The 27,886-nt window shown below is 52.9% G+C and overlaps 1 protein-coding gene and 1 long non-coding RNA gene across 2 annotated transcripts; one reads left to right on the top strand and one right to left on the bottom strand.

Moving 5' to 3' along the window:
* Positions 1-1,483: 1,483 nt before the first annotated feature.
* On the bottom strand, positions 1,484-5,064 carry FOXF1 (forkhead box F1). Its single transcript, XM_039558632.1, is given in 5 exon segments — positions 1,484-2,186; positions 3,896-4,369; positions 4,372-4,782; positions 4,785-4,874; positions 4,877-5,064. Coding segments are annotated over 5 exon segments (1,212 nt in total). The 5' UTR covers positions 4,953-5,064; the 3' UTR covers positions 1,484-2,025.
* Positions 5,065-22,002: 16,938 nt separating this feature from the next.
* Positions 22,003-26,326, top strand: LOC109145145. Its single transcript, XR_002046408.3, has 3 exons — positions 22,003-22,210; positions 22,350-22,502; positions 22,646-26,326. It is a non-coding gene; the product is annotated as an uncharacterized LOC109145145 (long non-coding RNA).
* The last annotated feature ends 1,560 nt before the right edge of the window (positions 26,327-27,886 follow it).

Below are 27,886 nucleotides of genomic sequence, written 5' to 3'. Positions count from 1 at the left end.
TAATTAGCGTGCAGTGATTAAATTTCCCTCTATAAAGGCAGAAATCCACAACCACGTAATCAGATTAATTCACCCGCATCTATTTTTTTATGTGCGTTGATATTGAATATTGATAGAGGCAAATTGGCCCACGAATTAAAGCGAAAATTCCTGGATCCTGGAGGATCCTGAATTAACCCAAATCCCCCCAAATTTTTTAGGAAAACACCGATATTCCAAATGCAGACTTATCACTGTCCCATGCACGATGGGGATGGCGCAGTTTATCTGCTTAATTTTGATTCCTGTTTATTAATTCCTAATAATTTGGGTTCATTTTGGTAAATTTCCCTAAACTTTATGACTTTTTAATTTCTTTTTCAAGCGGGGAAAAGCCCGCGGGAAGTTCCGGCGCTCTCCCCCGCCCGCGGAGGTGCCGCAGGGATGCGGGGCTCGGAAAATTCCCGGGATGGAGGAGGAGGAAAAAGGAGCGGCGGGCTCCATCCCGGCAGCCTCACGCCTGGAATCCGAGGGAGAGGCAAAGAGCTGTCAAACAGCGCCTTTCGCCTTCTCCTTGAGAGGGGAAAAAAATGGAATAATCCTAATAATAAAAAGATAAAAGTAAAAAGCACGGCCGGTTTTCCTCCTTCTGCCTTTCAATATCCGCAACTGAAATATTTCCCAGCAGGGAAATTGGCGCGCAGGACTCCGCAAAGGTGAAAAAGCCCTAAAAAGTCGGGTTTGAGTCGGGAATTATTGCCCGAGGGTTTGTAGGGCCGGGCCGGGGCTGCGCGGCCCCTCCGCGCTCGCGGAGGCCACAGACTCCTCATTAATTAAGTTTAATTACACCGCATGCTCGTTTATTTGCTGCTCATACAATCGTGAAGCCCATGTACAAATAACATACAGGTTTTATTTCGGGATTTTTTTTTCTTTAGGGACAAAACGTACACAAAAAAAAAAAAAAAGGCGAAAAAACCCCCCCCAAAAAAACCCCAAACCCACATAATCACAATTTTATACAGTGCAGAAAGAATTAAAATAGGTGTCACCGAACTGTACAACGTCGGGGGGGCTGGAGGGGGAAATAGAGAGGGGAAGGAGGGGAATAATCCTTCATTATATATATATTTCTATAAAAGCATATGGAGGATTGTCTTTACACAGAGACCACGGTCGCTTTCAAATTTACAAAGGTTAACTAAAAAAACCCAAAATCTATATGGCAAATATTGCCAACAGAGATTCCCCGATTTAATACTGATCAACTGAGACTATTCGTGTCTCGATTATTAGCAACAACAACAACAAAAAGAAATGTAGAATAAATAACAGGATGAGCATGGCTGTCTCTTTCCAAAGTGCCTTGTTCTCTCTGCATAGGGTCTGATCCTGCAGTCTTTATGCAGGCAAAAAAACCCCCAAAATTAATAGTTCCAAAAAAATCCCTCTGAGAGATTTTTTTTTGCCCGCTGGGTGTTTGCCGGCAAAAAAAAAAAAAAAAAAAAAAAAAAAATAAAGGAAAGAAAGAAAAAAAAAAAGAAAAGGAAAAAAATTTTTAAAAAGTATTTTTCCGGGCTCGAAGTGAGACGGGACCGAGGGGATTTGAGTTCGGGGTCTTTTCCAGCCCCCTCAGCCCGATCCGGCTCTGCTCCTCCCAGCCAAGCCGGTGGCATCGCTCACCGCCAATTCCCAAACTGAGTTTATAATTTCATTTTTTTTTAAAGAAGCATCGAAACCTCATTTGGCAAAGCCTCACCCCAAACTCGCAGTCGGGGCTTTCGGGACGGACGAGGGGGCTGCTTTTGCTTTCTTCTCAAGCCCTCCCCGAGCAGAAGAAGGCAGAGACGCTGCGGGCTCGCACCCGCGGCCGATGCTCATTCCCGGGGCCGCACTCCGCGCTCCCGCCGCTTCCCGGGGCTCCAGTCTGTTCCTGCTGCCCAAAGCCAGGCTGGGACACCCCCCTGCCACCGAGAGGGTCCTGGGGGATGCTCAGCGGCCGCCTCAGGCCCGGCCGGCCCCAGGAGGGGGTTTTTCCGCCCCGGCTCACATAACGCACGGCTTGATGTCCTGGTATGTCACTTGTTGGTGGTAATAGGAGCCGCTGCCCGCTGAATGCATGGAGGAGGAGGCCATGGCGTTGAAAGAGAAGACGAATTCCTTTCTGTCGCACATGCTCGGAGACTGCGAGTGATACCGCGGGATGCCTGCGGGACGGGGGGAGAGATGGTCAGCAGTGCAAAGAGATTCAGGAGGGCAGAGTGAGCGCGGGGGAGGGAGAAAAAGGCTGGATGGCGTTGAAAAAACATCCCAACAAGCCGGCCCGTCCGCACGCCCCGGTGCGAGCGCGGAACTGGGGCTATTTTGGCACACGCGGGCACTGCGGGGGCTCCGCGGGCGCGGGCAGGTGCGGCAGCGAAACCCCCCGGGCCCCCGCGACGGAGTTTCCCTGCCTGGCACAAGCGGACTGCGAGGAGAAGGGATTTGGGTTGGGTTTAGGGATTTTTTTTTTTTTTCCCCCAATATTTAGATTTTATTTCCGCCCCGGCTGCTTTTCCCATCGCCTCCGCCCGTGCGGAAAATCCGCCGGGTGCGGAGCGGGGCAGCCCCGTTCGTGCCGGGAGCGGCGGTGGGGACCAGGGAGGAGGCCGGGGGACAGAGGCCGCCGGGAGCGGGGCTGTTCTGCCGCTCCTTCCGCCACCTCGGGATGGAAAAGTACCTCGGGAATTCGGGGTGCGCTGGGGATGGGGTGCCCTGCCCGGGAGCGCTCCCCGCCGCTCGTTTGGGTGATAATCAGAACCTTTCGATGAAGGCCGCTCATGGGCCCGGTGGCTCCTCGGGGTGAATTCCCAGCTCCGTTTTCCAGAGGCCCTGGATGCGCTGAGCTCCGGGCACTGCCCCGGGGCCGGAGGGTGCCCGTGGCGGGCGCTGCCCCGGCCCGGCCGGGCTTGGGGCTCTGCAGCTCCAACCCGGCCCGGCCCAGCTGATGCTTTTCCCCCTCTTCACTTTGTGGTTTTGACCCATTTGTTCTCTGCTTCACACCCGCTCCTGTCAGGCGCATCCCGCTCCCCCGAAGGCCCGGGGTGATGTGCAGGGACCCCCAAATCTGCCCCATCACTCGCCCATGGCTCCGGGGCTCCCTCGTGTCCCGAGAGTCCCACACCCACCGCACCCCGAGGGGAATTTGGGCAGCAAAGCGAAACCCAGCGCTGGGCTCGTCTCTCCCGAGGCCTCTTCCCGGCCAAACACCATCTCCATTCCAAGATTCGGGGCAAATGCAGCCCCGACAGCTCCAGGGACCGAACTGCAGTTGTGGGGCGCGGGAGGATTTGGGGGATCCGGGCCGCCGGCTTTGGCGGGGGCGACAGATGGAGGGAGGTGATGGGCCTAGAAAACACGGCCCTAAGATGTGTGAAAAACACAGCTGATGGCGGGGAAGGGGATGAGGTGGGACGGGCTGGGATGGCACGGGTGGTGGGCCACCCGATGGGGAATTTCCCCCTTTTGTCCCTTCGGAATCCTCCAACTCCCAATGGAGGTGGAAGAGCCCAAGGGTGCATTCCCGGCCTCTCCTTCCCGCAGCTCCCGCTGCCTGAGCCCACCGGCCTTAGGCCCGGGGCGGCCCTGGAGGTGAAGCAGCCACCGGGAAGAGCGGAGCCCCAGCCCGGGGGAGCGGAGCCCCGGCCCGGCCGTTCCCAGCCCCGCAGCGGGGAGAGCCCCGACGGGCCCGGCTGCTCCCAGGAAAGGAGGGAGGAGCGAGGGCAAGGTAGCTTCCCCTCGGGAATAGCATTAAAACCGCCCACGGAGCGGGATCCCGGCTGGCAGCGGCACTGCCGGGATCCACGCGGGGCCGGCAGCCCCCGGCGACCCCCGTGGCCACGGTCGCGGATTCGCCCCACGCGTGGCCGCGCCTTACCTTGGAGGTCGGCGGTGTTGTGGCTGTTCTGGTGCAGGTAGGGCTGGTCGAGGGAGTGCGTGGAGAGGCTGGAGGAGAGCGGGTTGGCCGTGGGGTTGCAGGGCGACAGGGGCTGCTGCTTGATGTAGGACGCGCCGGTGTTGAGGGCCGCCGAGGCGCTGGGCGCCCACGCCGAGGCCGAGCTGGAGTAAACCGAGTGCGGCTCCATCACGCCGCCGGCGGGGAGCAACGGGGATGCGGGCACGGAGCTGTCGTGGTGCGGGTATTCCCCGGCCGAGGAGCCGGTGCAGCCGCCCATGTAGGTGTGCCCACCGTTGGCGGGCAGGTGGGGCACGGAGTGTCCCGCCAGGCCCATCCCCTCCACGTTGCTGGACAAATGCCCGTTCATCATCCCCAAGCCCCCTTCGAGGGAGAGGCTGTTGGGGGGGCAGGAGAGCCCGCCGGCCGAGCCCTGGAAGCCGTAGCTGTCGGGAGGTGGTTGAAGCTGAGCCCGTTCATCATGCTGTACATGGGCTTCAGCGCCTGGCATTTCCTCCGGAACCCGCGGGGCCGGCGGCGGAACGAGCCCTCCTCGAACATGAACTCGCTGGCCGGGTCGATGGTCCAGTAGTGGCCCTTGCCCGGGCGTCCCAAGCCCTTGGGCAGCTTGATGAAGCACTCGTTGAGCGAGAGGTTGTGGCGCACCGAGTTTTTCCAGCCCTGGTAGGAGCCTCGGAAGAAAGGGAAGCGGCTCTGCAAGAACTGGTAGATCTCGCTGAGGGTCAGGCGTTTGGAGGGAGAGCTCTGGATAGCCATGACGATGAGGGCGATGTAGGAATAAGGCGGTTTCTCCGGCCGCCGGATCCCCGCGTTCGTCTTCTTCGCCTTGGGGCCGCCGCTGCCCGGGGCCCGCCGCTGCCCGGGGCGCTGCCGGCCGCGCCGCCGGTCCCCGCGGAGGCGGCGTCCATGGCCGAGCTCTGCGGCTGCTTCTCAGCCACGAGGACATGGGGCCGTAGCTGCTCTGCACCGGAGGAGGAGGGGGCTGAGAGGACAGAGCCTGCTGCGCTTCTGCAGTCATCTACGGCCAGGTCCGCGGCGGCCAGCCCCAGCCCCGGCCCTCCTCCGCCGCCCCCCCAGCGCCCCCCAAAAGTCCACGCTGCTGGGGCTCGCCGCCACTCACCCACCACCCTCCCTCCGGCGTCCTCCCGGCCCCCGGCGGGGTTGCTTTCCACCGGGAGACTTCACCCCTCCGTGGATAAACAAATGGAAGCGACGACCCCCCACCCCCCCCTTTCCCTCCTCCTCCCACTTTATCCCTAAATCCGAGCGCGGCTGCAGAAGGCGAGCGAGAGGCGGAGGGTCGGGGGGGGCCGCAGGGAGGGGGATGGGGGGGCGGGTGGAAGCGAGCTGAGCTCGGCTGCTGCGAGAGAGGAGCCGGGGCCGCCGCCTGCGCCTGCCCCGCTGCCCCTCGGCGGGCCGGGCTCCCGGGGCCGCCGCCGTCCCCCCCGGAGGCTTTAGCTGGGCTGGCGCTGCCGCTGCTGCGGGGAGCTGCTTCCCATCGCGGTGGCTGTCGAGTCTGCCCCCGGCCCCGCCGCTCGCCTTCTACTTTATCTCTCGCAGCGGCGTCTGCCGCTCCTTGACAGACGTAAGCGCGGAGCGGAGATCCCCGCCCCGACCCGCTCCCCCCGCCCTCCCGGGCGGCCCCTCCGCCGCCCCGTGCCGGCCCCTCCGCTGCCGCTCCCCGCTGGTGGGCAGCGTTTAAAGAGCCCTTTCCACGCCGCCCTGCCCAGCCGGGGGGGCTGCACGCCGCACCCCTGCCCGCCGCGGAGGGCACCGCGCGTGTATCTCTGTGTGTGTGTGTGTGTGGTTTATGCCACGCGTGACCGCGACGCGCCGCGGGGCTGCTCCATCCCCTCCCTGCCCCCTTCCCAGCCCTGGAAACCACGGGAAGGGCCCCGCGCGGGCCGGGGAAGGGACTGGGGCGCGCTGCGGGCAGCGCGGAGGTTCCGCGCGTGGCGTGGGGCAGCGGAGGCGCTGCCCGGCCGCCGGCTCCGCGCTGCGCGCAGCTTCACCCACTTCAAACCCCCTCTTCGTGCGCTCTTTTAAGCTCGGCGGGCCCGGGCAGGATGTTTATACTGCACAATGTAAACACGGGCTCGGGGGTGCTTTAATAAAAAGAAATCGGCGAAAACTCCCGCTGCCTCGCGAAATGCCCTTTTCTGCCTCCGCCGCCGCTCCGGGGCCGGGAACGGGCTTGGGACCCCTCGGCTGCGCCGAAGCTGCTTTAGGGATGAGGGTGGGTTGGTTTGTTTTGGGTTGTTTGGGGATTTTTTGACGGGGGTGTATATAAATCTGTGCTGGAGTTTCGCAGCTCCGTGCCTGGAGTTCGATGCTCAGCTCCTGCCACGAGCACAGCCGGCGGGTGGGGGGAAGGAGAATAGAAAGGCAGAGAGGTGAAGACCCCCTTTTCTCCCTCCCCTCTCCCCCAAAAGCCACCTCTCTGAGCATCGTGCCACCGGGAGCGCTGTCACTCGAGGTAAGTCGCTTGAAACCTTTGTCACCTTCTCTCGGGCCGCGCGTGGAAAGCTGCGCGGCGGCGGGGGGTGGGATCGTGGGTGGGCACGGGGGAAGGAGCCTGGGCTCTCAGGGCTGCCGATGTGCCGCCTGCTGCCGCCTGCTCCCTCCCGAGACTGGGGAGAGGAAAAGAGAAAGGAAAGGGGGGGAAAAATCCCACCCCATTCCCTCCACCCCGTTGCAGGCCTCGCCGCAGGGCTGTGGGTGCATCCCTGCGCGAAGAGAGAGAGGGGACACCCCCCTCCCCAAGCCCCCCGTCTTCCAGCTTCGCTTTTCAAGTTTTTAATGATAATTTAATACCTTTTAAAGGAAAGATAGGCACCGATCGGGTTTCCAAACTCCCTCCGCGTTATTGGCGAGCAGTTGTGAGCAGCCTCCGGGGCGCCTGTCACATCTGTGGTACGACCAAGAGGGATTTCACATCAGGGCTTTTTGGGTTTTTTTCCCTTCTATCCTCCCCCCTCTCCTCTTTTCTCCCCCTTCGCCAAAAAAATAAAAGTCATCCTGCAGAAAGCACCGGCCCTCCCGTTCCCGGTGCAAACGGGCCCGGGACAGGCACGGGAGAGCGCTGGACAAAGCCCAAGCTGGGGGCACGTAGCCAGGGAGAGGGTGGGAGAGGGTTGGGACAGTTATTCCTGGAGCTTTTCCCCGGAGGAGGAGGAGAACGAGCAGCTCCCGCTGCCTGGGGAGGCGGCGGCCGCCGCTCCCTCGGCGCGGAGCAGAACGTGCAGCACGGTGGCTGCTCGGGGAGGGGGAAAAGCGCCCCAAAAATCGATTTTTTGGGAAGCAATCAACTTCCTCGGGGCTTACCTCCGCGAGGCGGTTGGTGCAGAGTATTCCCTCTGCTTCTCGCTGAATTTCTTATTATTTTTCTGTGGGAGAGCATCTCTGACCCTGAGCTTTGCTCCGCATCGAATGTCCCCCCCCGGCTCGCGAAAAGAATGAGTTTCTTTGCTTTATATCATTCTGCGACCGCATCTCCCCGATCTGCCCCCAAAACACCCGGGGATGGAGCTCTAAACACAGCACAAAGCACCCGTGGAAAAACCACGTTCAAACCGTTCGCCACCGGCAGCGAACGAGGAAATAAAATGTCTCCGAGTTAAAAAAACCCCAAAACTCTCCATGGAAATCAAACTATTTCCCCTCAAAGAAAATCAGTCCCTTCACGAGTGCCCTTTCTCCCCTCAGAATATCTTTTAGGAGTGGGAAGATTTGGTTTCCGATGCATTTATCAGAGCCAGCAAACGTTTAAAATGGGAATATATCGCTCCGGGTCCTATAGGCCTCGCCGTGGGAATAGCAGAAATGTTGGAGGGTTTAAACGCGACCCCACGAGTCGGGGACAGGAGAGTTTTGGGGAGGAAAAGCCCGAGGAGGAGGAGGAGGATGGTGTAGGGGGAAACGAGACTCGCTTTTAGTGTTGTCTGCTCGTGGTTTGGGTGGGTGAATCGGGTCCTCCCCAGCCCCCGACGGGAAGAGACGAAAAGAAGGGAGAAAAAGAAGAAGAAATGACAAAATTAAATTATCATCGGGCGCAATCAGCCTCGCCCATCCCGTTCGGAGCCCGCTTTCCCGGCCCGCGAGCACCCCGGCCCCGCTGCGCTTCCCACCCGGCTCCTTCCCAGACCCGCTCCCCTTCCCTCCCCCTGCCCGAAACTCGGGCCGTGTTTTGTGTAAAAATAGACAAATCCGAGCTTTCTTCCTTTTCCTGCGCCGAAGGTATTTTTCCTAGCTAATTGCTTAAGTGAAGTCAACTCGGCGAGCAGGCCGGGTGTAACCCGAGGATGGAAATGGATATAGGTGGTATTGTTAGAGGCGGGCTGGGTGCTGCTCCGAGAGGGGCCGGGGTGTTCCTGCGAGCCCGGACCACCCAGGGCGAGGGGAGTGACCGCCCCGTGTCCCCCTCCCCGCTGTCCTGCTTTGCATTAACACCACCCGCGGGACCCCCCCTTGTTCCCCAGCACCAGCCTTGGTGCTGCCTTGGGGGTTTTTTGCAGTCTCCGCCATCCCCGTGGCCGCTGGCCCCAAATCCGCGGCGAATTGATCCCTAAATGTTTATTTAAAGGCGAGGGGGTGCGTTCGAGCGAGGGGCTCGAGGGTGAGGAGAGGAGAGCTGGGGGGAGGTGGAAGCGCCGAGGGAGAGATGGTTTTAGGGAGACACACGCACACCCCAAATATTTTTTTGCGGGTCCATCACACGGCAGCGCTTTTCCCCACGCGTGTGCGTGTGCCCGGGACCTTTCCCAGTCCCAGCCTTGGCCTCTCGCATTCCTGAAGGCAAAGCCCGTTCTCCAGGGCCGAACGGGACGCGGAGGAGATTTTGGGAGGGCAGAAGCTGAAATTGGGAGCGCAGCAGAGCTGCCCAAGTGCCTGAGGCAGCTGCGGGGAGGTGCGGGCTGGCTGTCACCGCCGTGCCTCAGGCAGAAGTTCAGGCTTTGGTCAGAAAGGGAAAAAAAAAATCTTAATCCCCCTTTTTGTCTCACTTTTCCCCCCTCTGCCCGTCCCGAATGTCCCCCCCCGCCTTTCAAGCCCAGATTTTCCATGACGTCCTTCGATGAAATATTGCAGCACAGGAATTTACAACCTTCTTCAGCTCGGGATTTTTTTTTTCCCTGCCGGGTTTTCTGGCAGGACCCAGTCCCTGCAATACAAATCGGTCCCAGCGATAATAAGCTCCGAGCGCTGCCACTCAGACACAATCGCTTCCCACAGAGATCTTCCAAATATCTCCGGGTATTTATATCCCCGCTCAGGGACGGATAGCTCGAATGCTTTCCCGGGGGGATGCTTTTGGACTGGCTGGGGTTCAGACCCGAGGAATTGGGTACCAGGAGAAACAGCGGGGCTGAGCCGGAGCAGAGCTGGGACCCGGCAAGTGATGCTCCCTCCCACATCCCACAAATTCGCCTTTAAATGCAGCTCGAATTGTAAATCCAGGTGTAAATCCAGATGTAAATCCAGATGTAAATCCATTGCTGAGACATCCAGGCTTTCCTGGACGAGGTTTCTTCCCTGGGGGCCCGGGGCTGGGGATGCTCGTAAAGCAAACAGAACGTTTGGGAAGGGATATCCCCTCTCCCAGCAACTTGGCGTAGCAGTGGCATCCAAACAAAATGCAGAGCCACTTCCAACTGCTCCAGCACCAAATTCCCTCAGGATGGAGGTAAAATTGTGCTGGAGAAACCTTTCGATTCGCTGCTGAGCTTTTTGGCGTCGGGAACCACCTCCAGCCTCCGGCGACTCCCGATGCCAAAAGTCCGGGCCGGGGGTCTCCACCAAACGAGGAGGACGAGGGAATTCCACGGGGCTCAGCCTTATTTCCAGCCTTATGGAACCTTTTTTTTCGTTGGGTTTTTTTTCCCCCCCAAGTTTAAACCAAAACCCCGTCGAAATCCCATCAATGTGCCGGTGTTAGAGGAAGGGGGAGTTTTAACTTCGGGCAGGCGAAGGCCACCAGCTCCATTGCGGGGTGTCCCACAAAATCCGTCTGCACGGAGAGGTGAGAGAAGTTAAAACGGAATGTCCCGCATAAAGCAGGAGCATTATTTTATTCCACGCGTGTCCATTGTGGGGATAAATGACGGGCAAGGTGCTGCGGGGATTGCTCCTAAATATCGCGGGGACATGCGGAAAACGGCCTCCCTTTTCCAGCGGACGGCACCCTGGGGGTGAGGACAGCGGGATCTCCAAGAGGAAGACCCCGAAGGGAGGCTGGGGGGACCCACGAGAGCCCCGGGGTGCAGGTCCAGGTGGGCTCCTTGGAGGGAGAAATGACCTTGACCAACACGGAACCACCGAGCATCACCCGGCCCCGGGGGCAGAGGGGGTGCCAGCAGCTGGGCACAGCCCTGGGCAGGTGCCGAGGTCCCCAGCAGCCACCACCCCTTGTGCTTTGTCACCTGCCGAGCGGGGAGACGGAGCTGCGGTGGCAGAGCCATCCAGGCAGTGCCCCGTGGGGAAGGATGCGGCAGGAACAGAGAGGGATGCTGAGGACAGGGATGCCCCTGGAGGTACCGCCCTGCCCGGTGCCCGGCCGGGGAAACAAAGCCCCGTGAGAGAAGGTCCCTGGTGCTACAGAACCCTCTTGGCCCTGCCCACGCTGCCCAGGGACACAGAAAGTTCCCCCACTTTTAAAAGCAGCTTTTACTGTAGGGAAACTCGGAATACTCCTGTGGAGCAAGGAAAAGCACCGGGAGAGGGGCTGGGCTGCAGAACGGCCTGGTAGCCTCCATTTTTTTACCCTTATTTCTACAGTAAATCCCGCACAGAAACTCCCTGATCCCCCATTTCCCAACCCAAAGTGGGGGCTCAGGACACGCGCTCACAAACACCGTCAGAAGTTCCCTGCAAACAACCGCAGTTGTGCTCTCGCTGATTCTCTCTTTGCAAAGACCTGGGGATCGTTTTCCTTGGAAACTTTCCCGACAAAAACTGTTTTCCATCGCTAGAATTCCCGACAAATGATGTTGTGCACCAGCGGGCTCTGGGTGGTGCAGATTCGTGGACCCCTTTGCTTTGCAGCTGCCGGAGCAGAGAGTTTAAAGACACCAAAAATTAGTTTATCATCTTCTTCACCTCCTGATAACAGAAGAGAGCCTCGTAAATCGACCCCTTTCGCACAACCAGTTCCCACTTAAATATTAAAAGCGATTTTGGGCGGCTTTAAAGAATGTTCTGCAGGGAATATAAAGCTCGGCTGGCATTCCCGGGAAAGATGCGCTGTGGGTGTTTGACATGCCCGAGCCAAGGTGGGGAAAACTTGCCCCAGCACGGGTTGTTGTGCCCCGAAATTAAACGATTTCTGCAGCGAAGGGATTGATTTTTATTTTGGGGAGAGCCATCCTGGGAACGGGAAGGGAACGGGTGCATCCATGTGTCCGTCTTCCCACTGTGCATCTTTTTGGGGCTTTTGAGGTAGAAGATGTGCGTGTGGGGAAGCCGAAGAGGAATTGGGAAGAATTCTGTAAAAAAAAAAAAAAGCAAAAAACCCCAAGCCCCAAAACCCCAAAAGAACGACCCACTGAAAACAACAACAAAACAACTCCACCTAAAAGAAAGAAAAACCGCACCAAAACTGAACACCCAAACTGGCCTAGAACTCACTAAAAATTCGAATTATGAACCCAGAAATGGTTTGGCTTTTCCTGTTCTAAGAACCGCTGGCAAAACTGCAGAACACCCCAGCGCGTTTTGCGCAGCACTCGCAGCTCCTCTCTCTTAATCTCCCTCAAATTCAAGTTGTTAAAATACACCAAATAATTTCTCATGACACCTCCTTAAAATCGAGGAATGAAGGAATTTCTTGAAGGAATTTCTTCAAATCCCTTTCTCCCGCAGGGTTTGCGGGATGCCTGCGGGCAAAGACGCTGCTCGAGGGCTGCGGCTGCAGCATCAGAATTTCCCTTCCAGGATGATTCGTTTCTCCTTTGGAAGCGATCGGATTTGACCACTTCGCTCAAAGCACCGCGGGCTGAAGGAGTTTTCTCCACCCGGAACCGCGGGGCTGCTGCGGGTGCGGGGCCCGGGTCCCCCCGCCCCACGCGTGGGGGCATCTGGGAGTGGGGCTGAGCCCTAAAACTGATCGAAATCTGCCCGAGTGGGAGCGGGTCCGGTATCAGAACCCTCCCGGCTGAGCTGGAGCGGCTGCGATTGAGCCAAACACAACCGGGCTGGGAAATTGGCGCTGGCACAGAAGGAAAGGGCTTTTTCTTTCCATCGGGAAGAGGGTTTGGAGCAGAGCTGGAGCAGAGCCCTGGTTCTGGTTTGTCCCGCAGCCCCAGGAAAGGAAAACAGAAATGTTTCCAAACACTACAATAAATAAATGGGTACGGAGAGAGATTGTGCTGGAGGGGAGAGAGGAGAGAGGAGAGAGGATAAAAGAGTGAAAGAGAGAACAGAAGGACCAGAAGGCAGAAGGGAGGAAAGGAGAAAGAGAGAAGGAGGGAAAGAAGGAGGGAAAGAGGGAAAGAGGGAAAGAATGAGGGAAAGAAAGAGAAAGAAAGAGGAAGAAAGAGGGAAAGAAAGAAAGAAAGAAAGAAAGAAAGAAAGAAAGAAAGAAAGAAAGAAAGAAAGAAAGAAAGAAAGAAAGAAAGAAAGAAAGAAAGAAAGAAAGAAAGAAAGAAAGAAAATATAGAGATAGAAAATTATCTAAAGATCGAGAACTAGAAAGAAAGAGAATATGAGAGAGAAACAAAAATAATTGAGAGAAAAAGAAATTAAGGCGAATGAAGAGAAAGGGAGTGAGAAATAGAGAAAGGGTGAAAGAAAATGAAAAAACAGGGAAATGGAGAAGCAAAAAAGGAAACAAATAATAAGGAAGAAATTAGGAGAAAGAGAAAAATAGAGAGAAAGAGGAAAAGCTGTAAGAAAAGAGAGAGAGAGAGAGAAGGAGAGAAAGAAAGAGAGAAAGAAAGAAAGAAAGAAAGAAAGAAAGAAAGAAAGAAAGAAAGAAAGAAAATATAGAGATAGAAAATTATCTAAAGATCGAGAACTAGAAAGAAAGAGAATATGAGAGAGAAACAAAAATAATTGAGAGGAAAAAAAATTAAGACAAATGAAGAGAAAGGGAGTGAGAAATAGAGAAAGGGTGAAAGAAAATGGAGAAACAGGGAAATGGAGAAGCAATGAAAGGAAAAAAAGGGAAGAAATTAGGAGAAAGAGAAAAATAGAGAGAAAGAGGAAAAGCTGTAAGAAAAGACAGAGAGAAAGAGAGAAAGAGAGAAAGAGAGAAAGAGAGAAAGAGAGAAAGAGAGAAAGAGAAAGAAAGAAAATGAAAGAAAATGAAAGGATTGAAAAATAAAAGAAGAAAGATTCAAAGAAAAAGAATAAAAGACCAAGAGAAAAGACGAAAAGAAAGAAGTGCGAAAAAAGACAGAAAAAGGGCAGAATGAGAGAGAAAACCCAAAAGCAAAAACCCCAAAGAAAGCAACTCAGCAAGTCCGGAGAGGGGAATGATTTTCCTGCGAAACCAAAGATACGACTTAGACAATATCATTTTTCCCCTGGAAAACGGGTGCGAGAGGGAGGGAAAGGCTCCGGCGGGCAGAACGCTCCGGTGGGGCCCGGGCCCGGCCGCTGTCCCGTTCTCGGGACCAGAGGATGAAGGGAAAACACGCCGGGATCGGCTCTGGGCAGGGGGGAGATGGCGTTCAGCGCTTCCTTCTTTCCCTGCTCTTTCCCCACGAAAGACACGAGCGAGATGTGTGGCTCGGCAGCGATTTCCCCGCGGGGTTTCCACGCGCGGCTGCGCGGCCGCTAAGCCCGGCTTAACCCCCGCGGGAGAGCGGCGCGCCCGGCTCCGCGCTCGCTCCGTAGGTGGCCGTGTATATTTGGGTTGAAGTCGTGTTTATGTTAACGAAAAAGGCTGAGATTACAAACAGACCCCTGAATGCCCGCGCTGTTGCTGCCGGATTGGTCTGAGCTGTGTACTTTCAACCTAATCACTTTTGGGGCAGCAAATCTGATTAAAAAGCGATGTACAATTATGATTTTTAGCGGCGAGAAATTAGGGATCTCTGGGGCTGCCCCTTCCGTGTGGTTTCCCGGTGTAGAAGGAGGGGATGGAGAAGGGTTGCAGGGAAAACAAAAAAAATCTCCAAAATTTAGCCATAATACAACAAAAACGTGTCCTGGGATTCTGGGGGAGGGCAGGGAAAAGGGGGGTTCATCTCGCCCTCCCTGAATCTACCTCGACCCCGCCCAAAGGGTCCCAATGGCAATGGAATTATGCCCCCCAAAACCCCGGCTGCTGGGATATTGTGCTCAGGGGTTTGTCTTTGCCGGTGGAGATTGGAGGAACCTGAAATTCACTCCAAAAACCCCGTTAATTTACCCAGTTAGGACGGGATATATAAGTTTGTATATGTAACATAACTCCAGTCCTTTTAAATACGACTAAGAAAATAAAATTAATTGGTTTACATTAAAATTAAAATATAGGGAGTTTTTAAATTAATTTTTTTGGGAGGTTGGAGCAGCAATCATCATCCTGTGGCTTTGTTTTCAGAGTCTGGTTTTGGGGTCAGTCTCTTTCTTTTTTTCTTAATGAAACTTCTCTCCAAAATTACTCTTGACCCCCCCATCTGCTTCTATCCCTATCTGCATTTGAAAGTTTGAACAGCTGATAACTAAAAATCCGATTTTTACAGATTTTTCCCCCCCATATTCGATAAATTCCCAGCACGGAGGGATCCACTTTAGATCCCAGGGAGAGGATTTTTCCTCCCCAGGAGCTCTGGGAGCGAACGTGCGCTCAGGCTTTGGCATCTCGCTCCTTTTCAACACTTTCCTTTTGTGGGCAAAAGCTCTCGGCGGAGGAGCCCATGCGGCAGAGCCCGGCAGACCTGGAGGATTCGGACATTCAGATGTTTTACTCCTGTAAGGATCCCCTATTGAGGGAAGCACCAAGAAAATCGTTGGAAGGGGATGCGAACGGAATTCGGGGCGAGGGAGATTTTAGCACGGAAGGTGTCCAGAAGACAAGGGAAAAAAGGGAAAATGAAAAAACCCTACAGGATTTTTTCCCCACGCAGTGGCTGTGCTGCACTAGAGATGCAGGGGAGAATTTCCCCTGGGTTTTGGAGGCAGAGGAGTGCTCTAAAACCAGCTTTTTCTGCCTTAAAATATCTTTAGGGTGTCAAGCCATCTCCCCCGAGACAGCGAAGACTCGAAGTGTGGGGCTTAGAGCGACAGCAGAGGAGTTTCTTTGTTCTCTCCTCGCACCTGGAATTAACCTTTATTCCCTGATGCTTTCTTTCCGTCTTTCCTTTTATTTTATTTCTTTTTTTTTTTTTTTTTTTTTTTTTGAGCGGCCGAGCGTTGCGTTTTCTCGGTGACATTAAACGATTCTGTAGGAGGCACAGAAAAAAAACCCCAAACCCAGCAGAGCGAGAGGCTTTGAAGCAAATATCCCCAAAAGTGACCCGGTGCTGTGAGAGCCAGGTAGGCCCTGCAGAGGTGCCAGCGCTGGGGGACACCGGGGCTGGCCGGGAGGTCCCCCTAACGCGCTGCTCCTGCCCCGTGGGTCCCCGTGGGCAGCCCCTGCGTGGGGACCGGGACACATAGGGCTGTCCCCTGCCCTGCCGCACACTCAGGGACAGCCTCAAGGACACCCCCGGGCTGTCACCCCCGCATCCGACGGCGCTGCTCTCTGGGAGCCCCAACGATGCCGCGCGGGGCGAGGCAAGAGCAGATGAAAGTGATGTCACATTAATGTCAGCTCACAACTCGAGCCCACACAGCCTTGATTGCTCTTATTAATCTTGCCAATTTGTCTGTCAGCACTCGGCTAATCCCTAAATAGCCTCCCAACAGGTGCTTTATGCTTCCGCCACATCCCCGCTCGCCGGCACCCCCCGGGAGCGCCGCTCGCCCTGCCCGGTGACACCGGCTCTCTCCCGGCCATCTGGGAGCGGCTCTGCTCCCCCGAGAGGGCTGCAGGGGAGACAGGCGGCTTTGCAGATGTTGTTTAGTCTGTCCAAAGGAGGGGTCGGAGTTTTGGGGCTTCCCAGAAGGAAGTGATGAGCACGATGGGGGGAGAGAGGAGATGCTGGAGGCGGTGGGGGGTGGTGGAGGGGAATTACCTGGGGGTGAGCAAACCCTCCATGTGATTTGTCCCATATCACGATTAGAAAACACATTTTTGGCACAACTTTCTCACTGCTCTTATTTGTAGTGGGTTTGGTGGTTTTACGGACGGGGGAGAAGATTAAAAGGAAAAGTCCGAGCTGAAGCTGCAGTGGAAAAGCCACTTTAAGCCCTGAGCAGTTTTATCATAAACTCGTGGAATGGTTTGGGTTGGAAGGGATCTTAAAGCTCATCTTGTTCCAGCTCCCTGCCATGGGCTCCAACACCTTCCACCAGCCCAGGTTGGTGTTTACCCTGCAGTTAAGCTGAGGGTTGATTATTTTCTTTACTACTCTATCAGAAAATCCACTGGCTTATTATGGCGTGTGTTCAGCCCTGAAGTCCCAGCCACATCGGTTCTTTAGCAAAAGACTGAAATTATTGTGTTGTGAGGCTTAATCTTCCTAAAGTTGTTATTCAGCACAGCGGTCTTAAATCACAAAACACAGATTTCGTGTTTAGAACTCTTAATTGCTAAACCCAATTAACTGCTAAACCCTTTTAACTGCTACAGGAGAGTTCGGGTTGTTTTTTCTCTCTCTAGGTTAAGAGAAAAAAAATTGATTTATTTCTGCTTGGCAACTCTGCTGCGTGAAATGTTTTGCACACAGGTTACAAACTGGTGATTCCTGGTGCGATTCACCTGGAAGAGGCTCTGCCCTGGAGGAAGAGCCACCAAACCTGGCTTCATGCAGCAGGTTCCTGGTTTACATCCAAAGCTGTCTGAGGCCATTTCCAACGCAGCAGGAAGGAAGAGCTTTCAGGAGCATCTTCAACTGTTCCTCCAAGAGCCAAAGTGTTCTGAGTCCACTAAAAGAGCTCAGGGCTGTTCATTACTAACCCTTGGGTGCTCCAGATCAGATCCTAAAAGCTCCTAAAAACACCATTCCCCACTGAAAGCTCTTTCACTCCATTCTGACCTGGATTTATTATCAGGAGACAGATTTTTTCCCCCTTTCTTTCTCCCCAAGCCATTTATTTCATCCAATAAGTCCATCCATCACAGCGAGCTGGAACCGACCTAGGATCCAAGGATATTCTTAGCTATGCAGCATGTCAGGAAACGGGCAGCAGCCCCGTGTGATGCAAATATTTGGACGAGTGAGAGGTAGGAAGGATTGTCCAAATGTTTACTGAAGGCTGTTGATAGCCGCAGGATTTATAACTGGTGGATAATGTCTGCCCCCACACAGCTCCTCCAGCAGGTGCATCCAGTTTCCACATGACACGTGGGATGTGTGTGCTCTGGGAGAGGGGATGCAGGACAGAGCCAGTTCCCCAGGTTTCAGCTCCCTTTTCCCAGCTGCTTCACTGGTTTGGAGCCCGTGGAGCAGCAAGACGGGAGCCCAGGATCCACTCCAAGGATTCGTGCCCCTGAGAACGATTCCAGTCATTGCTAACATGGAAAAAGAAAACACAACCAGTTGGAATTTCTTAAGTGAAACCAATGCTCGGAACTGTTCAGGCCCATCAAAATATTCCCTGTCACTCTCCTGCAGCAGAGGAAATTCATGACATTGTTCTGCTTATTGTTCTTGGCATTTCGCTTCCTCACTTCCAACCCCAGGATTTGAGCTCTTCAGTCTCGCAGCGAGCCTGAACTGCTGCTGGGGGCACAGCAGAAGTGCTGGCAGAGCAGTTTGAGCCATTGCTGGTGCTCAAACAGCTCCAGCTTTTCAGAGCCCACTGGAAATGTCCCGTAGCTGCTGCCAGGTGGCCTCTTCCAGCCAAAAGAGGAGGGTACATCCAATAAAAACCAGGCTGACGGACTAGAAATGGGAATATAGTCAAGGGAAGGCCCTGCTGCCTTGATACCCCCTCCTGCAGCCTACTCAGGAGGTCTCTGCATGATCCAGAGGGATCTCAGAGGGCTCCAGCCCAAATTTCTGCTCAAGGCAGGTCCATCAGCAGCTCTAGACAGGGTCAGCCATGGCTTTGTTCAGCTGAGCCTTGCAAACCTCCAAGGACAGGGTCTAACAACCAGGACTATGGACAGCCCAGGCAGCAGAGGAGCTGTCTGCAGCCTCGTGTCCATCCAGCCAGGTTGGGAGGCTGTGCTAGCAGAGCAGGAGCTGTTTTGGCTGTAATTCCCTCCACCATGTAATTGAGGAACAATATCCCATGAAACAGGAGAGATCAGCATGGAGCTGAGTCACTCAGCTCTGGTCACCTCCTTCCCCTGCACTATTTTGCAAGTTCTGCTGGTGCTGGGAACATGAACTCATGGATTTAACGTGCTGCAGACACCCAGACAGCTTTTCTTAGCAGCAAACAGCAACTGCATCAGCTGCAGAAAAGCCTTTAATTCATCACAGCCCCGCAGGAGCAGAATTTCCCGACTGCTCCGATGGGGAATACAATGGCCCTATTGTTTTTCCAAGGGGAGATTCCTTCATTTCAGGCTGTTGCATAAATTGTGTGTTTTCTATTTGTTACCTGACTCATTGCAGTGACCTCCCTGAGATGGGATAGAGATCATTGGAAGTGATGAAAGAAACTCTTTCAGGCTGAGGACCAGATTTATCAGAGAGAGACCTCTTCTGCTTTGGTTCATAAATTGGGAGGAGAACTTGGTGTTCTTCTGGGGGGAAGAAGTTGCGTAATAAAATATATGGGAACAAAATGAGTAAAAGGTCAAATTCCAAAGTCATCTGTTGTGCTCCGTGAAATGTTTGTATGCATTAAAAGAATTCAATCCTGTGTTTGATGTCACATTCTCAGGGTGACCTCAAATGTGAAGTCCTAACTCAGACTGATCTGGACTCCTCTTGCCTTGTACATATTTTGCAACAGTTCCCAGTGTTGGCAACGCTTGGTAACATCCCAAAAATGCTGGAAATGCTTTCCCAGGCAAGGATCTGGAGCCATCCAAATGGGATGCAGGGAAGAACCAGTCCCACCTGGTAAAGTGGCTGGCTGGTGGCTGGGACCAGCACTGCAGGTGTGGGAAGATCTGAAGGTTTCATGGTGGCCATGCATCGATATCTTCAGGTCTCCTCAGCTGTGAGCCTCGGGGTTATGTTTGGGATCCAGTGGGGATGTGCATGGGACTGGAAGAGTTTTCCTGCAGGTTTTTCTCCGTGGATGCTGGCCAGAGGGATTGCACGTGGATGTGTCTGGCTCTGCCCTTTCCCAGTGTGTGCAGCGTGGTGGAAATGTGAGGGATTAGGTGAAGGAAAAGGCAGGATGTGTTGGTGGGGACATACACGTGATCCTCCCACCAAACTGATCCATGAAATTCCCCCTGGAGAAAGGATTTAACTCTGTGTTATCTTTCCATATGCTGGACCTCTGGGTTGGGAATTTATTCTCTCTTTTCCAGCCAGGTGAGGGAGATCAATCATTTTTTTCAGCTCTGACCCCAGCAAGCCCTGACCTTTAAGCATCTCACATGAGTTTTTCTCGTCGGGAAAAGCTGCTGCTCTATGTCCCACCTTTGCTACTGAAATCCAACCAGGAGAAGATTGCAAACCCAGGAGGATTTGGGCCGGGGTTAAGCAAACCAGGAATAAATGAGCTCAGCACATCCTGGTGCATCCCAGTGCATTTGGGCTTGTGGTCCAGCCCAACCTGGTGCTTTTAGCTGTGCAAAATTCGAGTTTTTTTCCAAGGCAAACCATTACTGACAGATTGAAAGGCGTTTATCCTGCAGGATTTTCCCTTCCTCATCTGCCAGGGAACATGCAGGACTCAGCTCCTCTTCCTTGGAGTAAATCACAGTGGGGCTGCCTTATCTCAACCAGACCAGGAATGTTGCCCTGTCCAGCCCTTGGGCCACCCATCCCTGATCCCAGGAAGCAGCATCTGCTCCAGGCCCACACTGTGACCCTCCAGTGCCACATTTTTGCAAGGTCAGGAGGTTGGGTGGTAAAAGGGGAGTGGGGAATAGCAGGGAGAGATTCAAGGCTGGCTCTGCACGGAGACTCCAGGGGGATGTTTACACTGGCCATGGAGTGGAGACTTGAGCCTCTTCCCTTGTCCAGATTTGGTGGGAATCTGCATCTGGACACAGCTCCAGCTTCCAAGTGTCCTGGAGGAGGGTGGCTTTGCACCTTTTTCCTTAGTTGATTTAATGGGTCCAGGTAGATCAAGGAAGGGTGGGATGTGGCAGCCAGCCCTGTGAGGCATCATCGTATCCCTGGTTCCTTCCTAGGACAACAAGGCTGCTTTTAGCTCATGATGCAGCCAGAGGGAAGGATAAATAAGCAGGAAAGTCAGGAGGCAGTGGGGCACGTGGGAGAAAGGGAGAGACAGCTTTGTCACATGGAAGCAAATGCGTGGAGAAACAGCTCTGTGTATTTCCCTCATCCATCCCAGAACAGTTCATGTCGTGTTGAGGTGATTCAGCACCTGCCAGCTCGTCAGCAGAAAGGGTGACAGAAAGGACAGCAGTGGACAGCGAGGGGCCGCTCTGCACACGTGGAGGAACCATTCCCCCCCATGTGGAAATGGTGTTCTTTGGGATCAGGACAAAAAGTGATTCCATGTGAAGTTTCTCTGTGAAATCTCTGTTGAGTTTGGCTGGATGAGCCAAGTAGGTGTCTTCATCCAAGAAATAGCTGTGCAAGGGGTCACTGAGTGTGATCTGACCATCCATCAGGACCAGGGAGAGACCGTGTAGGACACCATTCCCAAGCAAGAGAATGAAAAGGGGGAAAAGGGAATGCTCCAAGAAAAATTCTTTTTCTCAAGTTGCTAAACAGAAATCAGGTTACTATTTCTTTTTGCCTATAAATCCCTCTTGAATGCAGGGGAAAACGTAATTTCCTTTTCTCTGAGGGCTGGTATCAAGAAAGGATCTGATCCACTGCCCAGTGAAGTAAGAATTCAGGGTCCAAAATCTAGGGGTGCATGGTAAATTCTTCCTTAACAACTCATTAGAGTAAGTTACTCCCACTCCTTCTGAGCCTTTTGAGTGGCTCATTTTCAGAAGTGAAGCCCAGGAAATCACTCTTGCCCAGCACCCAGCCCAGCTGCCCCTCCCTGCCATCCTGTCCCTGTCCCACTTGAGCCACCCACGGCAGCATCCCTGGATTCCATCCCCATTTCAGCCCTCGCTTTGCTCCATGGCAGAGCACAGGAGTCTCCCTCCCTCCTTCCCTCCCTCCCTCTCTCCCGTGCAGCTGCTCAGCTCTGCGAGGGAAAGGCTCCCAGATGTGCCGGGGAGGGAGCGGGCAGAGCCCTGAATTCCACTCCGTGCCGTGTGGACTCTTTGTATATTTTGTTTGAAGGAGAAAATATGTGGAGTCCTTGGAGGAAGGCCGGGGACCAGGCACGGCCCTGGGAGCGCACGCACCGCGGGGCTACGAGGTCCCGCACGTCCCCTGCCCTCGGCTGGCCTTGGCCCGCAGGATGGGCCGGCGGCTGCCGGGCAGCTCCGGGCAGCTGAAACCCATCAGCATCACCCAACAGGTCCCCAAAGCCTCTCCTGGAGATGGCTCAAGGTGATCAGACCCTTTGAGAAAACGCGGTTCGGCTCAAAAGCCAGCAACACCTAAACACCCAAGGTTGGAATTTTCGGTATTTTTGGCCCACGGGTGATGTGCTGTATCAGATCAATAAATATTCGCACGCTCCGGAGCGTTTTGTGGGGTTGGTTTCACTGCGTTTTAAGTGGATTTAGCTGTGGCACTTGGTAGCTACTCGATTATTGCGTGAGACAATACGTTTATGAAGTGTTTGCCTTCATTTAGTTAATCACTTCATTGATGTGTAAGACCAAAACGGCATGAAACTAATTGTTCCCATGGAAACAGGAACCCAGAGAATGATTTCATATCACAGCTTGGCAGCAGAAAAAGAAGAAACTTCTGTGATTGTTCCCATTAACCAAGTGCAGGGGATTCATGCTCAATCTCTGCCTCGCTCTTCTCCGCTTCTGCTGTGAATTAGGGGACCAAAAGTCAGCACAGAACCACATAAAAAGCCCCGAAACAAGCTGTGCTTTACGGAGCATTTGTAGTTCTGCCACCAAAACCATTTCCCTTCTGCTTTACAGGTTTCTGGCCAGCAGCACCGAGGACTGTCACGGCCAACCCTTGGTTTGGAGGTGTTTGCACAGGGGTTTAACCGTGTGTCTGCAGGGGGAGCGGGGACATCGCTGGGACTGGAGACAGGACCACCCTCACCTCGAGGGTGAGTGCTTAGAAAGTGCAGGCAAAACCAAATCCGAAGCAAAAAATTGGGGAAAGTGAGAGAGGAGCCATGCAAGGTGGTCTGGTGTGCAGGAAATATCCTGAACCTCTTGACTGAGGTTTTCCCTCTCCTCCTGTAGGATGTGCTGATGGCTGGGGCATCCCGAGGGGTTTGTTGCTGTAGAAGATCCCTGTTATCTCTGGAACAGAGACACTCACATCTTCCAGTTCTTCATAGTCCCCATCAAACTGAGAAACCCCCATCCCAGTGAGGAGCTGCAGCCCCTACCAAGGTACTTTATGGTCATGGACTATCCCTTGCAAGACCAGTTTTAGGAAGCCCGATGGCTCTGCAATGCACCCGTGTGGAGGTGGGAGCCTCCCATGGCCTCTCCCTGCCCAGATTGAATCATCTCCACCATTTTCCCATTTTTAGGCTTTGCCCAGCCCCATCAAGCCCAGCAGGAAAAAGGAACCAACAGCACAAAAACCATCCTAGTTACCGGGCCAATGGCCACCCAACCCCACAGCTCCTCTGGAGGGACCAGAAGACATGGACCTGCTCCATCCCAGCCCAGAGCGGGTTTCTCACTGCGCTAATTACTGCTAATTGAGCCACTTGACTATCTGGGAGCCTTGCCCTGGCCAGGCTGATAGAGTATCAGGGAGATAAAGAGCACTCAGCACAGGTAAAGGGGAAGTGTTGGCAGACCTGTGGTGGGACCTTCTGGAGGGGTTATCTCTCCTTCCCAGAGCCCAGGGCACCAAATTCCTGAGGGAGACACTGTGATCCTAAGGATCTGTGGAGAGCCTAAGCTTTTTAGGAGGTGCTCTGTGGGATTTTGGTGACTCAGGAGCTCAGCAAAGCAAGCTGGCATTCGTTTCAGAGTAACTCTTTTAAATTTCCTTAACATGCGTTTAATTCCTTTGGCTGGCTTTTGCTGTTGTTATTTTAACACCATGGAAATGAAACTTTAAACATTTTTTTCCCTTTTTTCCTTCCCTACAGAGAAATAATTTTTTTTTCTTTTAACAAACGCTGTGTCTCTCAGAACTGTTGTTGTTTTTCACCACCTCCACTGACCTACACAGAGTAATTCAGCTCCTACACCCTCCTGAACACCAGGTAGGACTTACTAACACCTACTTACCAAAGTGGAAACTTGGATGGGGTGACACTGTTGTTCTGCAGTATTTCTTTTTAATTACTTGGGATTGTAAATAGGAAATCAAAATTACTGGATATTTTCAGCCAACTCTGAGAAAAATCCTGTGTGTGGCTGCAGCTCCTGGCTGTGGGTGCAGCCACACATCACACCCGGCAGGTGAAGCTCACGGGGTCACAATCCTTCCCTGCCCACAGCAGTGCCTGTGTTTTGTCTCAGAGATGTAAAAACTAAGAAAGCATCACCACCTCACTCATGGATGAGCCAACAGAGCTTACCCACGGCTATCAAATCAACGAGAGGGCAACCACAGACCTGAGAAGCTGCTGGGTCCTCTAATCCAAAGTTCAGGATGTTTTCCATGTCAAGTATCCCCATTTTCTTGCTCGAGGTACCTCAATCATCTGCTTCTCCTTTTGCCCCCATGCACTTTCAGTTTGGTTTAAGTTCCCAAAGTTTCTCAGCTTGTTACAAACAACTCATAGCAAAGACTGTGGCCAGCTCTCTCTTTGATAATTCCTTCCCCCCATTTGTTTATCTCAAGTCCCGAGCTTTGTTCCAGGCCCAAAACCAAAAGCCTTTCTACCCCGTTCTCCTCTTGACTTGTTGCAGATGTAACGAAATAAATCTTTAGAAAGAACAAACCTTCACTTCCTCTCTCCCGTCTGATTCGGTCACAAACCCCAGGAAAGAAAAATAAATCACAACCTGAGCTCGCCCGGTCTCGAAGGATTCCACGTCTGATCCTGAGAGCCACCATCCAAACTGGATGTGTCCATCCCTCTGAGAAATCAGAGAACACAGGGACCAAAAAGCATCTGATAACCATGAAATCCTTATTTTGAGCATGGCCAAAGTCAAGGACTGACAAAAAACTTGTGATCAGCCCAAATTAAGGTTGATGTGGTGGTTGGTGAGCACGACCAAGCTGGCGGTGCTTTCCTAGAGCGTGTCCTTGGTACTGAAGGGTGATGTGTCCCTGGCTTTTCTCACAGCCCCTCCTGTGGCTCTGCCCCTCTTCTCTTTCCCCTGCCACCCCCCACCCCAAGGAATTTGAAATCACCACCAGAAAAATCATCTGCAGGATGTGTTTGGTCGTCTAAATTGGCCACAAGGCAAAGAGGTGGAAATTTCCTCCAAACAGTTTGTCCTTCTCCTGAGAGGTGTTTCCATGTGAAAGCTCTGTTGGTCTTCCATGAACCGAGCTCAAACTCTCTCTAAACACAGCACAGTCATGGGGTCTGACCAAATCACCGATGTGCTGGAGATTCCATGGATGTTCTCCTGTCCTGCCCCAGCTCTGGCACAAGACACATCAGCCCAAGGCCCTTTCCAGAGCCCACTCCACTTTGCAGCAGCCTGGACTGGGGATGGATATCTGGGCATGGCGTCCCCTCCACAGGGAGTGCAAGGAAGTGGAGAATAACTCCTTAAAAATGGGGCTGTCTATGTTTGCCTAACAAGGTCTTCACCTGGGTCTAAGTTAAAGCCAGACTCAGCTTTAAGCTGGGAAATACTAGAACTGTATTAAAGGGAGATTGGATTTACCTGGTGCCATCTGCCCGGTGGGTTTTGCTCTTCCGAGGGTGCCTGGGGGAAGATGTACAGAACCATGAACAGTTGTCAGAAGACTTTTGGGTTATGCCCCTAGTCCCGACTTTCACCGATGAACCGAGGGTTTTCTCTTTTTGTGTGTTTTGTTTTAAGTTTAAACAAGAGGTCTTTGCACACTCGACACAATCCGTCCTCTTAGCACTGAAGAAAGTGTAATTAGACACTTGGAGAACTGGAAGAAATTAACTCCGACCACAGCCCGTCACTCAGACTATTACTTAATAATATTTCCCAAATGTGCAAAGTACTTAGTTTTAGAATAACAGGAAAGAAGTGTAACTTCTCACCCAGAGCAAAGGCTTGGCCTTGGGAAGCGTGCGTGAAAACCTCACAAGCCAGGAGATGTTTTGCCACCTCCCATCACCTGAGGGCTACCAGGCGATGTGAAGGATGTGATTCATGGTCCCCAGTCCCACGGCATTGAAGGGCTGGAACGGAGTCAAGGGGAGTGACCAGCCCGAGGTGCTCGGAGCCGCGTGCGAGAAGATCGCCTTCAGCTTCCAACACGCCACGGAAACCGCGGAGAAATTGCTGTTTTCCTTCTTCTCCAGCACCGGGCCGAGCCCTTGCCTCACCCCACGCTACAGAAGCCTGGCTAGAAAGAGATTATTGTGATTCCTGCCCGTTTCTTTCCTCATGACAAAAGGCCCCATTCATCTGGGTTAATTTTGAGGGGAGAGCAAGGGGTATCGGTAGCATGAACTGGATCTGAGTGTCTCGACCACATTTGAGCAAGCCCTGCTCGTTGGCCAGTCCAAGCCAGGGAAACAGATATCATTCATTTGGAGCTTTGGAGGGGAGCATTTCTCTGATTTTAAACAGAAGTATCTTTGCTGGCCGTGGCAAGTTTAAAAAGTCCTGACGAAGCAGGGCAGGGCCATTTTCCCAGCAAAAAACAAGAGGCCATTCAAAAAGTGGGGGGAAAAAGTTGTTCTCGTGTGTTTCTGCTTCAGGAATCAACACACCCACCTTCACCTACCTCAATTACCCCACAAATATTCAATAAGGCCATGTCCAGAACAATGAACCTCTTGCTTTGTTGCAAAACACTGGAAAAAATGGATTTTTAAAAATAAAAACATCCATGATGCCTTAAATGCTTAAGTTGTAGAGGAGCACAACTCCCAGGACTTCCCTGTGTGTGTGTGGGAAGAGCTACAATGTAATTGCTTTCAGCAGAATATCACTGCAGTCTGTAATTAAAATATGTGAAATTGCCAGTTTCAAAATATTTAAGTGATTTTGTCTGTATTTGGGTGATTGTGTCTCTCTGAGCAGCTCGTTTAAAATGATATTTCTATTTTCAGCACATAAAATGGGTCCTGGGTAAAAGAGAAGGATAATTTTGTTGTCTTCTTCTTTGTCTGAGAAAGCACCTGGGGAAGGCTGGAGACACAGAGCTCAGACTTTGAGTATTCCAGGCCTGGGGAAATCCTTGGTGAAAGCTGAAGTGACATTCCAGAGATGGAGTGGAAGGTGTCGAGCAGGAAAATTAAACCAAAAAAAAAAATTTTAAAAAATCGCCACCAGAAAAATCTGGCACCTCCTAAATCACAGTGACAAATTCAGCAGGGTGTTTACTCCGAGGAGTAAAAATAAATGGCCTGAGACTGACTGTGCCCACATGGCACTTGCCAGGGCACGGGGACGTCCTGTGGCATCGGGGACACAACACCAGGGGACAAGTGCCAGGGGCAAGCAGTGCCCCAGCCTCAGGGAGTGGAAGCAGCAGGGGGAAAAGGGATGTGTCCCTTGTGTCCCCCTTCCCACCCTCAGGCATCATCTGTGAGGGTGGCTTTTGAGGCCACCACGGATGAGTCCAGCAGGGACCATGGACAAGTGACCAAGGTGGCTTTAGAGTGTCCTGAAGCTTTGATAATTCATGTCCTGAAGCCCCAGAGCTGGGAGACCAGACTGTGATCCATCCCTGGTCCTCTCCCACCACACCTTCCCTGAACCTCAGGGAAGTGAAGGGACCTCAGCTGCATCTTCACCAGGAAAAAAAGCAGGTGAATATCCCGACTCCAACTTAAGGAGAAAAATTCAGAGCATGTCTGCCCTTAGCACATCGCCCACAAAGTGTCCCAGGCCACCACGGGTGGGAGGTGACTTTTCCTCATCCCTTTCCATCATTTCTGGTGTTTCTCCAAGGTCAATTCTGTCTTTAGGAAGAGGTCCTTGCCCCGGGAGCTGGATGGCTGCTTACAGTGGCACAGCCAGAGGGCATGGACAGTTTTGGTGGGGTTAATCTCCCCAGAAATTCTGTCACTCCCAGCTTCCCTGGAAGACGGAGTGAGTCCCACTCTTTTCTCCAAAGTGAGGGATCTTTGCCCAGGAGCTGGTAAATTTTTGATGAAAATAAGTAATACAAGAAGGCAAAGATGATAATGTTGCTGTTGGAGCTGTAACGAGACACAAATGCTATTTTGATGGTTTTCTCTGAAAGAAATACACGAAGCCCAAGCAATTTAATTAAAGATCTCCCAGGCTTTGCAATCAGCACTGCTACAGATGAAGGGAAATCGACTTTTATGTGGCAAAACTGGAGAGACTTTCCCATTAAAATAAAAAGAAAGATGAGGAAAAAAAAGCATTTTAAGGAATTTTTTTTTTCTTTGCAAGGACATGAAGGATCTACATTGTCTGAGTGAGAGAAAAACTGTGATTAGCTCAGATAAAACATGGGATTTGGGGGCTTTTTATGTCTTATGAATACATGCATGACATTACACTTGTCTGCTTAACACTGAGCACATCTCCAAGGAGTCCTTTGGCAAAGGCATTTGGGAAGAAGAAAAGGGAGAAACTCCTGGGCAAATAAAGATGCCAACAGGTAGAAACAGGCATTCACCTATGTAGATTCTGAAGCGCCTTCTGAGCTATTCCAGAGCAAATAC

This window comes from Corvus cornix, chromosome 11 (assembly GCF_000738735.6).
Source record: "Corvus cornix cornix isolate S_Up_H32 chromosome 11, ASM73873v5, whole genome shotgun sequence".
NCBI classification, from domain to species: domain Eukaryota; kingdom Metazoa; phylum Chordata; class Aves; order Passeriformes; family Corvidae; genus Corvus; species Corvus cornix.
The sequence above is the reverse complement of the archived record's forward strand: the minus strand, read 5'-3'. Positions and strand labels throughout refer to the sequence as shown.